Source organism: Athene noctua, chromosome 7 (assembly GCF_965140245.1).
Source record: "Athene noctua chromosome 7, bAthNoc1.hap1.1, whole genome shotgun sequence".
NCBI classification, from domain to species: Eukaryota; Metazoa; Chordata; class Aves; order Strigiformes; family Strigidae; genus Athene; species Athene noctua.
The window spans coordinates 45,317,238-45,330,667 of record NC_134043.1 but is presented as its reverse complement, the minus strand read 5'-3'; the positions used below and the strand labels follow the sequence as shown (position 1 = coordinate 45,330,667).

The window sequence follows — 13,430 nt, the reverse complement described above, 5'->3', positions numbered from 1 at the left end:
GCCGATACTGGCATACTTTCCCAGAAGTATACGAGTAAAGAAGTGAAGATAGTAGTCTACAATGTCCATGAAGATGCTCTAAGAGGTGTATGGACAGTTTAAGACACACGGTCTTACCTTCGTTTCCTGATTTGCAAAAACTGTAAATGCCTGCAAGTGTAGGTTACATACACTCAAGCAGGACTGTGTGTTTGCGACCTGAACAATGCTTCCATGGTAAAAGAAACCAAACTGGATTACCAAATATTGGCCAAAGTAGGATTAAAATTTAGGCTCTGAGAACTGAAGGTCTAATTATATTTTAGACCAATGTAACCTGTCCTATTTTCCTTTCTACAATATCTCGTTAGAAGTCTGAAATGAAAACCTAAACTTTTCATTACCAGTTCTTCACAGCAGAATAAAATGCGTATTCCTTTGAGATGCAGAGCAGATATTCAGTTTCCACTAGATGACCATTTCAGGAAGAATTAAAATATATAGAAAGGGCTATTGTTCTCACCATGTCTGCTTATTCAAAAGCTGAGGTAGATCGTCTACAGCAATTTTCTGCAAAGAAAACATATGAACATATGAAACCCGTTGGGCTTTTTCCTAACAGTCCACAGTTCTTTTTGATTCTGAAATATCTGTGTGGTCCTATGCTTTTAAAGCACACAGTTTTACAGTGCCATTCAAGCGACTCTGTGGATAAACATTTTATTGCAATTTACTTGTAACTATGCAGCATGTAAAGAACTAGAAAGGAGCAGAACAAAATAACGTAGAAAGAGGGGTGGGGGCAAAAAACCCTCTCCTAGGATGAAGGTCTATACGAAGCAATCTCAGCTTTTCCAAAGAGTATTTTTTTATAAATGACCGAAATTAACAGAGAAAAGCCACATGCCAGTTCCTAAAGGGAGGTGTGATTCGGAGCCACCTTCTGACAGCTGCCAGTATCTGCAACAGACAGCTACCTGCGTTCGAGCACCGGATCAGACTGCCTTTATCGTAGTAGTAGTTTCAAATAACAGCCTTTGGAAGGATGACGATAAACCGCAGTTCTGTGGAAATCAAGAGCTTTAGAGGCCACTCTGTTCTGCGTGTGCTGCCCTCCCTGGGCAGCCCCCAGGTTCGGCGAGGCCTCAGGCAGGCGCCGGCGGACCCGCCCGCCGCGGCCCGGCCCCTCACCCCGGCTACTGCCTGCCAGGGTGGCGGGCCGCCAGGACGAGCACCGGGCCGCCAGGACGAGCACCGGGCCGCCAGGACGAGCACCGGGCCGCCAGGACGAGCACCGGGCCGCCAGGACGAGCACCGCGGCGCTGTGCACCCGCCGGTTAAGCCTCCCAAGGGACGAGCGCGCTCCCCGCAACCCAGCGGCCCTCGGCTCCCACCTGACCAGCGATGGCTCGGAGCTACCGCTCCTTTCCTGCCGATGCGAGGTACTTGCTCCGACGGCCTACGCGCACGGCACGCCGGCTCCGCTCGCTCGCCCCGCTGCTGCAGGGCGCGGCCCGGCTCCTCCACCGGCGAGCGACCCACCCAGGACGCCCGCCATCCCCGCGGCCGCCAGCTCGGCCTTCCCGCGCCGCCCCGGCGCCCTCCCCCTCGCCTGGCCCCACGGAGGCCTCGCACAAACCTGCCGAGGCTGGACGCGGGCCCGGCGCCGGCCGCCGGGAAACGGCTCTCCGGCTCCCCTCGGGCGGGCAGGAAGGGGCCGGGCTGCCCACGCCGCGGCTCAGAGCCGGCCCGGCCCGGCGCGGCGAAGAGGCCGCGGCCGCCCCCCTAGCGCGGCGGAAGCGGCGGGGCCGGGCCGAGCGCAGGTTCCGCTCTGCAGCTCCGGCTGCGATCCGGCGTGAGGTAAGCGTGGGGTCCCGCGGCGGCGCTTCGAGGCTGCCTGCCCCGGTCCTGCCTGCTTCCCCGGCCCCCGCCTCCCCCCCCGCGAGAGGCAAACGCTTCTCCGGTTAGATCCCGCGGGTCGGTTGCAGCGTGCGCGGATGGGTGAGGGGCAAGTTCCGTACGTTTCTGGCACGATTCTAAAGGGCCGGTTTCGGTGCTTCGCCGGGAGCGCCCCGGAGGCAGGAGGGAGAGCCCGCGGCCGGCGCGCCTCCGACGGCAGCGCCTGCTGGGGGGAGGCCGGGCCGCGCTGCCCTCTGTCAGCGGGGCGGCATTCGCCGCTGCAATACTCTTCCCTCTGCTCTGCCAGCCAGCGAATTCCCAGGGCTTATTCCTGCGTGGTTTCGCCCCCTCTACAGATAGCTGCATGCTGCTGCCCGGCACTCAGCTGGTTCGCCGGCCTCTCCGCTGCCTCCGCGCTTTGGGCCTCCTGCCCTCGCGCTCCCTCATGAACCTCGGGGAGCTCGTTTCTGCCCTCGGTGACTTTGCATCCCCCTCTCTGGCTGAAAGCTGGGACAATGTGGGGCTGCTGGTGGAACCAAGCCCTCCCCACGCTGTGAACACTCTCCTCCTCACTAACGATCTCACCGAGGAGGTGATGGAAGAGGCGGTGCACAAGGCGGCAGACCTTATTCTTTCTTACCACCCTCCCGTATTCACACCGCTCAAGCGAGTAACGTGGAAGACCTGGAAGGAACGGCTGGTGGTCCGAGCCCTGGAGCACAGGATTGGAATTTACTCTCCGCATACGGCGTATGATGCCATACCTCATGGAGTCAATAACTGGCTCACAAAGGGACTTGGTGAGATTCCGTTTAAAAAACCTTAAATGGTTCGTTGTTATATGCCATTTTATGCGGGGACCTTCCCTCATTTTCCTTTCTTCCAGCTTTTACAAGTATGATTTGAGGACTTTTTTTTTTTTTTCCCCTTTTTTCCCCCCAGTATGATTCTTCTAAGTACCCTAAATGTATTTTAGGGAATTTGTCTTGGAGAGGAACACCAGGTACGAACACTAGGGGACATTTTCAGATGCATGACTGTGGTACTGGATGTAGTTGGAACGGGTGCAGCATTGATTGCAAAGTTTAGACCACTGACTCTAAATCGCCACCCTTAATTTATAAAGTGCAAGTCTCACTGTTTGCAAAGGACTTTTATCCTGTATTGTGCCTAATAGAGACAACAGTCATCACTTCTGGTCAGGGAGAATGGATTCAAGTGCAATATTTGCATCTTTGTGTTGCACCTCTTTAGGATATGCGCTAAATCAGTGTTATCCAGCCTTATAAAACAGCAATCTTATAAAACCTTGTTAAAAACCCTTATCAACCCAATGACTCTTTCAGGCTGACAGATGTGTGTCTTCCTCCAACAAATTTTCATTGGCCCTAAAATGGAGGTGGTAGTTACTGTGAAACGATAGCAATACTGACGTGAGGCCTGAACAGAGGAAAAGGACTTTAACTGTGGCCCCTTGTGTCCTGCAGCATCCCCAGTGACGAAGCTGCTCTCTGTGCTGGGTCTGGGAGCAGCATCCTGAAGGGAGTGGAAGCTGACCTCTATCTCACAGGTAAAAGACTATGTTGCTGTTTCATGATCTTTATAAAAATAGTCACTAGAAAACAGGAAAACTGTACGTTTATGAATAACCTGTACGTTTATGAATTAATATTTTTTTTGTCTCTTTGGTGTAACATCTGCATCAGCCTTCTCAGCTACAGGAGGCAGCTTCCTTTTCTGCCGCTTCAAGGGCGAGAAGAAAGGATGTTTCAGTGCTTCCTCCAGAGTAATGCGCTCGGCTGGGTCGTACTCCAACATCTTCTCAATGAGGTCGAAGAGGTTCCTGTGGTCCGAATTGTGGCAGGTCATGAATTCCTTCAGGAAGACAACAACACGACATGGGGGGTTTTAATATTGGAATTGTACTTAAAGCTGCTCTCCGCAAGCGCCTTTTCCCTCTGCCATCTTACCTTTAGGGGATTACACCAACTGGAGACATATCTTCCAGCAGAACTGTGTTCATCCCAGTCCAGCCGGCCATGATGGAAATATTCGTGTTTCCTTAAACAAACAGACCAGGGCTCGTTATTCAAAGATTCGCTAGAAGTTTATCAGCACGTTTGTTCTTGGGAACTGATCTGGGACTGTTCCACAAAGGTGGCCAGCTTGTTAAGTACAGCCAAAGGTGCATCCGAGTTTATTAAACTTCTTAAAAAACGTGCTGTTAAGCCAAATCTGAAAATATTTAAACTATAGCGGTCCAGGCACAGAAAATGTAATTACCTGCTTTTCTCTATCATGTGCCTTGGCAAAGGCCCCAGTACTCGCTCCATCATGGCCAGGTGTTCTCTGTCGTCATTGGTCTGGAAGGAAGGCGAGAGAGACATTTTTGTGTGTCCTTAAGAGGAAGTTATCAAGAACCACACTTCATTCTTGACTGTACCCTGCAACTCATTTCAGATTAAGGAGAAAAGAGAGGCTCTAGTCATCTGTTCCCTGAAGGAAGTTACAGTGCACTGAAGTTTCTTTTCCCTGCCTTATCCTTTCTCTTCTTTGTTGATAAGTTTCAGCAATACTGTCAAGATGACAGAATGCAGGTATTTGCTGCATATTTGGTGATAGAGGAAGCTCATCTGTTACTGGTGTGGCTTGTGTGTTACCAGTGTTCACAGGGTGATCCTTCCCATCAAGCTGCTGCCACAATGTTTACTGGAAGCAACTTGGAGCACTCTTCTGCTGAGGAAGTTCGTTCCTTTGTGCCTGCAGCTTCTGTTCTCTTCAAGTTGGCATTCCAGAGAAATGCAGCTTCATTTCTGGCACAGACCTTTCCCCTTAGTCCCCACCTCCCTGGAGCATATTTTCACCAAGCTGAGGAGCATTATACACGCTGCATCCTTTGGAGTTTCACAGCTACCTACCTGAAATACCGCGTATCCAAGGTAGTATCCTATGAGGATACATCCTATGCTCCAAACATCGCATGGCTGTGACCACCCCAGCGCTGTGAAAAGATGCAGAAGGTTCACGTGTGTATCAGACTGCAAACACTTCCACAGCTCGAGCGCTCGAGACAGGCGACACAGCTGTGGCAGTTCCGTAGCAGGCAGAAAGTCCTACGCTCAAGAGCAGCCGAACAGATGTCTACTGACCTAGGATCACTTCAGGAGCTCTGTAAGGTCTTGTAGACACCAAAGGGCTGTGATAATCGAAATCATACGTTGCGTTCCCGAAGTCCGCAACTTTGACGTCCGTATTTTTTAGTCTCCGTTCTTCGCATTCCTGAAATGACACACAAGGGGGTGCAAGTGACCAAGTAAACCCAGACCGGAGCCGAGGGGGAGGTAGGGAAGAGGACAGCAACTTACCAGTTCGGGGTTATATTCTTCTGTGTAGTCTGAATTCACAAGTAAAATATTTCCTGGCTTCAGATCTGTATGTGTCAGCTTGTTCAGGTGCAAAACTGCAAGGTAACACACACAGTTAGCAAATTCTGTAAAGAAAATCTAACAAATAAAGCAAAAAAAAAGAAACATACTTACAGTTCACAGATCTGCAGATCTGATAAGCCATCTGTCTGATGTGCTCCAGCGAAAATGGCAAGAAGCAATTCCCTCTAATGAAGTCAAAGGTGCTGAGCCCCAGCAGCTCAAAAACCATGCAGACGTGCCCATGGTGCTCAAACCATTCCAACATCTGGACGCAGTGGCTGCAAGAGCAGGAAAATCCATCAATTGCAACAGAAGTGGTAGAACGCTGAGATACATACGGCATACGGCCCAGAAAGCGATGTCACAGAAATCTTAAAAGCCAAAACAAAGTACAGCCGCCCTTGTCTACTCACTGTGTATTGTTGGGATCCAGCGTTTTTAAGTGTTGTAGCACGTGCACTTCTCCATAAGCTGCTTCGGAGTACCCAGGAGCATTTTTTACTATTTTCACAGCTACATGTCTGTCTGCCCTGAAAAGACAAGGTTTTAACAGCGATTAGAACGAGGAGCGGTTTTAACCAAGACTATTCAGTAATTGTCACCATATACATTGTTGATGAGAATGGCAACCTCATCAGAAAAGGGGTTTTTTTAAGTACATACAGACTGAATAGAATCAAGGTTCATCACTGCACAAACCCAACTAAATCTTTAAATTTTGAAAACACACTCCATACCTTATATATCAGTACTATTCTTAAAGGCCCCGTTCACCTCCCCTTTGTGTTTATGTACGCCGGGCTAATCCTGGAGGAGCTTCCACATCCCATGGCCTAACCTGACCATCAGTCAAAAATGACAGGCCACCTTCAGTCATTTCAGTAGTGCAAATGTAACTGAGGTGTCAGATGCCTTCTAGAGCGACGAGAGAGACAATCCAGTTTCATGCTATCTTGCACAGAGCAAAACCGCCATCGAGCACAAAATCCGTCTGTGACCTGTAAGGTGCTCACTGCTGGAACCCAATGGCCCTGCATCGTCACAGATGATCCCTGAAGGTGAGCAACATGACGTCCGAGAGCTTACTCATTATACAGGCCTGGGGTGGTCCAGGCCCCAGGCGTGCCGCCTGGGGGGGTGCAGCTTCGCCCCACATTCTCTAGGCCCCTCCCCACCACAGCCCCCGACCTCTACCAGGCTGGGGGTGTTACTGAATTTGCTATCAACTGAAATTAAATTATGTTTAATTTAATATGAACATAGAATTAAGGGGTATTTTAGTAGAAATTATTTGTTCACATTTATTGCACTTTGTACCAGCAACCGAACGCTACTCTAAAATCCCTGTGCGGCCCCGCACCAAGGCCAGAGTGACTGGTCAAAATTAACCAGTAGGAGCGTTTGGAACCTGGGTAACAAACACAGGTTGATTTATAACCTGATTTATAATGCATACATAGAACTAGAAGAATGCATGTAGCTGTCAGGGTCTAGGATTGATGGGAACCGAGGAAAACCAACTGTAACAGCTTGCGAGTACCGGCCAAGAAACCGTGAACTTAAGCAGAAGCTAATTCCGGCGGGGGGAGATCGCGGCCACCCACCTGTATTACACCCCAGACCCATTTCTAGACATTTCTAGCTTTCACTGCACATAATCAGAAACAGGAGAAGAATATGTGGATGGTTTCCAAGAAATTATATGTTTATGCATGAATACTTAACGAACGTGTATGAGTAAGTTCTACGTAAGATGCATCGTTTTGATGCTTGGTGTGCGCTCTCGGTGAGACGACTCCCCTGCGCACTCGGCCGTCAATAAAGAAGTGTCTGCTTATCTGCTGTTGGTGTCGATAAATTCTTTATTCCGAGTTTTTGGTAACAGGGGGCACCTGCAGAGGACACACCCATCGCCTCGCCCACCACAGTCCTGCACACCCCTCACCTCCCGGTGCTGTACGAGCAGCAACCCCGGTTTGGGAACCGCGGCAGCCTTTCAGAAACACACAGAGCAGCAGATGAGGAAGTAAAGGTAAAACCTGACACAATCAGAAGGCGCCCACTTCAGGACCCGCTCGGTGACAGCATCAGTAAGAAAAATCACCCGTATTTAAGTCAAGACTTACGCTCTGCGATCAATGCATTCCACTACTCTTCCAAAAGTACCTTCACCCAAACTAGCCATAACCTCATCTATAAAGAAAAAAACCTCAGTCACAAAAGTTGCAAGTTACTCGGCTATTAAAAAAACACAAGCAAACAAAAATAAAACCCACAAAAACACTAAGTACTATCCCCGAAGCTATTCTAGACCGTGCTGCTTTAAATTGTAAATACCTAGTTTGAGAGCTGTTATTGGACAGCTCTCGAGGCACATTTACAGGGATCCCATTCTACTACGTTCATTAACTTCATTTACTATGGGGGGGGTGGGGGGGGAGGGAAAGGGAAAAAGAAAAAATAAATATATTTGATTTCTACAGAAAAGAAAAACAATTCCCACCCCCAGACACAGAAAGAAAAGCCTTGCAAAGGCCCTCACATCTTACGCTAAAAGAACTTATCTATCTGAAAAGTTAATAAATTTTGAAGAATGTTCTATACATCTTCCGCTTAGTACGTCTCCGCTCCGACAGATCAGGTGACCCTCCTCATCCTCCTCTACACTCCTTGATCTTTTCCTTCGAGGACTCTTCTGGAACGGCAACAAGATTGTCCAGCCGATCAATAAACCCGAGTGAATTCAGGTCCGAAAACAAAATTCATTCAGCGGGGAGATATTCAGGCATTCAGATACACGCCAGGCCACAGTCAGTTGGCAGGCGCAATTTCAAATTCAGTCCCTGGAAATTCACAGGGCACAGGCTTTATGTTGCAGGAGGAAAACGTGGCAAGGAACAGGTTTTCAGGTGAGATACGCAGAGCGGCAAGGCAGCAAAAAATTACAACACAGTTGTTTTTCTTTTAAAAGATGGGTTCACTGAATCTTACTTGAGGATTTCAGTGACCGTATTGTTTTTGGAAGTGAACGATTTAATACTTCCCTATCTAATCTCTCTAAAAACCCCCAAGCAAACAAAAAAACCCAGCCGTGTGGCCAAACTAAGCCGCCCACGGAACAAGGCTCGGGCACAGAACGCGCCGGCTGCACGGAGCGGGGCGCGCAGGGGCGCCCCGGCCACCCGACCTGCCCGCGCCCGTGGGCACGGCCCGGCAAGGGACGAGGGCCGGGCCGCCGGCCGGCCGCCCTCGCCCCGCCGACAGCAGCAGCCGGCCTCCCGGCCCCGCCCCGCCCGCCCGCCCCCGGCGCCGCCCCTCCGCTGCCGGCCGCCGGGGCCGCAGTGAGCACGCGCCGCCCCTCCTGCCGCCCCACCTCCGCGGCTCGGGAGGGCCCCGCCGCGCTCTCCGGCACCCGGCGCTCGCTCCGGCGCTCCATCGCTGCTGCCGCGGCCGGGCTCGGCGCCGCGAGTGGCGGCCCGCGGCCCGCCGCCAAAAGGCGTTGCTAGGAGCCCGCCCGGAGCGCGGCGACGCGTCACAGAGGCACGCCCGGGCGTCGCGACGCGGGCGAAGGCCTCGCGACGCCCCGCAGGCCCCGGCGAGCTGCTGGGCCGAGCCGCTGCCGCGTCGGAACCTCTGCGGGGGGTGCCCGGCGGCGAGGGGGCCCCTAAGGCCGTCAGCCTTTCCGAGAGGGAAAACAGATGTGTTTTAAACGCTAGGACGCAATCCTGTCCCATAGGATCGCCCTCAATGTACAGCTTGGGGTAAAAAAGGGGCTAAAGTTAATGTATCCTCCAAAGAGCAAATTGCGTGGTGTCCCTGTGCGGCGGGCGGAGGAAGCAAGCAGCCGATTCAACGTGAAGGACTGAGCAAGCTTCAGCTTTATTGAAAGAAATCACCCCTTATACAAGCCTCTGCAATAACCATGCCTACTCCTCACAGATCTATTGGACACATGTAACAGGCTACATTATAATGTCCCGGCCCCTTGTGGCATTTCAGATCTGTCACAGCATCGTCCCTCTTCTGGCCCGCCTTTTTTTCCCCAGGTGGTTTTTACCATCAAGACTATTGTGTACCTCAGTTTCTCTCTTTGTTAACATAACAGTCCTTTGCTAGGCATAACTGTACCCGGGGTTTTTTCCTCTGTTTACCTCAGGCGGCTGTGACCAGCTCCTGCAGAGACCCATGGCCTTGCTCTCGGCAAGCCGTTCTCCAACAATTGCCCCTTTTTTCTTTTTGTGCAGGCTGCACAAGCATAAATTCACTAATATTTGTCATCATACAACTATATGCTATTTTAATAATTACTACAATCAATAGTGCTATTCCTAATCACCGCAATCCTTCTTGTAACAGACCTTGCAGCCATAGGGACAGACCAAACACAGATTGTAACCATTTGTCTCAAGGATTGACAACCACTGGTGTTTTTTGTAAACGTTGCTTCATCCATGGTAATTGGTTTGAATTAATCGACTGTGGTCGGATAGATTAAAACAACGCATCCCATCAAAATCTTTACATCCATGCCCCTGGGCAAGTAAAAGAAAGTCTATGGCAGCTCGACTCTGTAACACAGCGCGCCTTAAACTGTCGAAGGTACCTTATCGAGTACAAAGCACCCCACATACTGTTGAAGAGCAATCACATGAAAGCAAACAAACTAGGATTGTTCTATACTACTGTCCACAAGCCTTCACGCCCTCTACGGTTGGTCCCGTTACGGTGTTCACACGCAGTTCTTCTGTTAGGCAAACATCTTATTTCCCACAGCCCAGCATCCTTATCTCTTTGCTACTCACGCAGTTTCTCATCCTCTCGGCCTTGCCGCTGTTCTTCCCAACAGCTACAGCCTGATTACAGTGATGCCCTCAGTCTGGATCACTCATAACATGTCCGCTGTTTCCCAGGCATTCCACAGATCCCCCCTTTTTGTTTTTGAGTGATCCAGACCCCTTTTATTGTTCAGTCCATCGTTCTCATAAAACACTTCCACACACAACTTAACACCATTAAAAGGATTACAATAACAATTTAAACTGGTATTCCATGTAAATACAAAAAAACATCTAATAATTGGTAACCTTTTAGTCAAATCATTATTAAACCCTCTTCCTTCTTCAAGATGTAAATTCATTGTATAAACATCACTACAAAACCTAGTGCTATTCACCGGTACTGCTGAAGGAGTCACATCTTGCCATCTCAGCCAGATTGTCTGATTATACCAACCATAATGACCAGTACAAATGCCATACCAAACAGGTCTGGGATGGGTCGGCAGCAGTTGCTAAGCCCAGGCAAAATGCCTACTGTCCTGATTGATCTTTCCCTGCCACCTTGGCACAACTCTGCAGTTTCTTATCTATCTTACGAGGCCTGTTCTTCATCAAAGCCTAGCTGTTTGTCAGGAGCTGTGTGAGGCCGATGCCTTCCAGCCCTCCCCTTTCTCTGTTTTGCTGCGGCACCTGCAAGACTTGTTTGAGAGCTGTATCAGTTAAGGGTTAGACAAACTTCAAAACGCAGCATACTTAGAATAGTTCTAATTAAAAGGAGTAGACTAATTTCACTATCCATATTTAAGGGATATGACTAAATAGTACAAAAATAAACAGTAAGGAAAATACGGTACTAACATTCAGATCCGCAACTGCTGGGGAACCCTGGATGCAGCGAGAATTCAGAGTGCCCTTCCTCACAAACTGGAAACCCTACGCGATGCGTCCATCCGTAGGTGAGGCATCCAGCGTCGCTGCAAGCAGGTCCAGCCTTTAAAGCAACAGGCCAAAATAACGGGCAACTTTCTCTGAGCGGAAACATCTGATTTCATCCTCCTGTTGGGTTCCACCTGGAGCCTGGCCAGTACTCCAGGGGGAAAACCAAGGGAGTTTCTAAATAAGGTTAAATACTTGAGCTCTTAATTCTTAATATTACTAAACAAAGAAAGTGGAATACACGCATTCTTACAGCATCTTATCCTTATTAATAACTATATTTTATCTAAACTACATTTGGCACAACTGACCAGTAAGCCTATATATTTCATTAAGGAGTTGCAATTACTGTTAGCATTTTCTCTTAAAAGAATTGGCAACTGTAGTGTAGTTTGTTCCATTGCAGTAGCAAACATTACTCAGACATTCTGCTTAAAAGATCAGTCAAAGAGACTGCAAACTGTCGGCACAGGGGCACCCACAGCTGGATCCCGAGTGCTGGCTGCCTCTCACCCTCAGCTGTGGTTGCACACACCCTGTCGGTGACCATTGGAGATGAGACCTGTGCAGACACCAGCATCACCTCTTCCCCAGGTTACTAAAGGAACTGGTCCTTCCCAGTTACCCCTTTCTAGGGTTTTGTTAACACTTGAGCTTTGCTCTGGACTTCTTGTCGATCTGGTATCTGTGATGAAAAAACGACACAATACTGGTGGCACCTGTAACACAGGGGAGATGTTTAAAAGGTTTGAAGAGATGGAGTCTGTCTGGTATTCAGGGCAAGTTGCAGTGATGTTTTTAGCTTGATAAAAAAACCGTTTTTGTGTTGCTCTGGCATTCTGGTGGAAAAAATGCATGCGTTTTACAGCAGAGCAAATGGTTGACCTGGAGCCAAGATCTCTCCCCCCTTTTGTTTTTGCAAAAGCACTTTCAAGGTTTAGCGTGTTCTTTCTACGATGGCTTGTCCCCTGGGGGAATGCAGTGTACTTGCGATGCTTGTTACCTGTACGGTGAAGATCTTGGTTTGCTTTCTCTGTAAGTACTTTGGGTGATGTCAGTGAAGGATCTTTTCACAAAATACCACATAAGCTATGCAGATCATCATGAGTTAGGCCCACGACGGCTGTATCCAACGTATGGCTCGTAACAGTGTCTGTAAATCTTTTAAAGACTTAATAACAGTTTTAAGTTGTTGCAGGACAATACACACAGGTGATTCGGTTTACAAGGTGAGTGTTAATGTCAGGGGGGGTTTCAGGGTGGGTTGTGCTACAGTGGTGATTAAGACAAATTTGCTCCAATGTGAGTTCCTCATTGAGTCATACAGTCATGACCCCAAAATGCAATAGGGGTTTCCAATATAAATGGATGAATACTTGTTACCCAATTTTCTGGGCCTCTTATATGAAGGAGATCCTTGCTTTAAATTGCTACAGCATGACACCAACCCTGAAAAGCATTTGAGGTACCAGGGCTAACAGCCAATCTGCTCACAGATATTATGGTCACATCTGCACCGGTATCTAAAATGCCTGTCAGCTCGACAGATTTTTTAGCTTTAACGAGAGTACAATTATACCAGAAGTTAACCTTGTGTTACTGTTTCAGTCCAAAAATATTTAAAGGGTACCTGCTGATCCAAATCCTGAGTAATTGCAGCTTCTTTAACAACCTGAACAATTTTTTACTTTTTTGTTACAGAACACAGGGGTACAGACCATAATTTTGATTTTTCTCTTCCTAATCAGCATCTACAACCCCTGGTAAAACAAACAACCCCTGTAAGGTTGCAGATGATTTTTTAACAGTATTTTCATTAGGCAGATGGTTCAGAGGTGCACTCTCCCCGCAGAGTATGCACCTAAATTCAAAACAACAATCAACACAGAATGACTGCCTCCTGCTGGAGGAGGTATTTCACCTGGAACACTGAGAACACTGAGCCCGAACCAACCGCCGCACCGATGCCCCAGCGGGCGGGCACTAGGACCCTGCAGTTCCTGGCCGGCCGCTTCCCTGGCCGTCGAAACACACACGGGCACACACACACACACACACACACACACACACGGGCACACACACACACGGGCACACACACACACACACACGGGCACACACACACGGGCACACACACACACACACACACTCTCACACACGGGCACACAGAGGAGCTCCTGACACTCATCACTCACATCGGAGAGTGACAGCTATCACCAATACGAGGACTCCGTTAAGAACACCAAAGCCTGTGCCGCATCCCCCTGCCGCTTTTGGCGGGGGGTGCCGAGAGCGCGGTGCCGGGCTCAGCCGCAGGCGGCCGCTCCGCGGGGGGGTCGGGGAGGCCCCGGGCCGCCGCCGCCAGCTCCGAATGTTAAACATCGAGATCTACACGCTCGGTTTTCCAGGTAGA

General features: G+C 49.4%; 1 protein-coding gene across 1 annotated transcript; it reads right to left on the bottom strand.

Moving 5' to 3' along the window:
• Window positions 1–3,054: 3,054 nt before the first annotated feature.
• Window positions 3,055–5,571, bottom strand: LOC141962426 (dual specificity protein kinase CLK4-like). The gene is made up of 7 exons (XM_074910561.1): window positions 5,418–5,571; window positions 5,244–5,338; window positions 5,028–5,157; window positions 4,797–4,879; window positions 4,162–4,241; window positions 3,849–3,939; window positions 3,055–3,753 (listed from the first exon to the last, which is right to left on the bottom strand). Exons 1-7 carry the CDS (start codon window positions 5,569–5,571, stop codon window positions 3,544–3,546), a joined length of 843 nt encoding a protein of 280 aa, XP_074766662.1. The 3' UTR covers window positions 3,055–3,543.
• Between the last annotated feature and the right edge of the window lie 7,859 nt (window positions 5,572–13,430).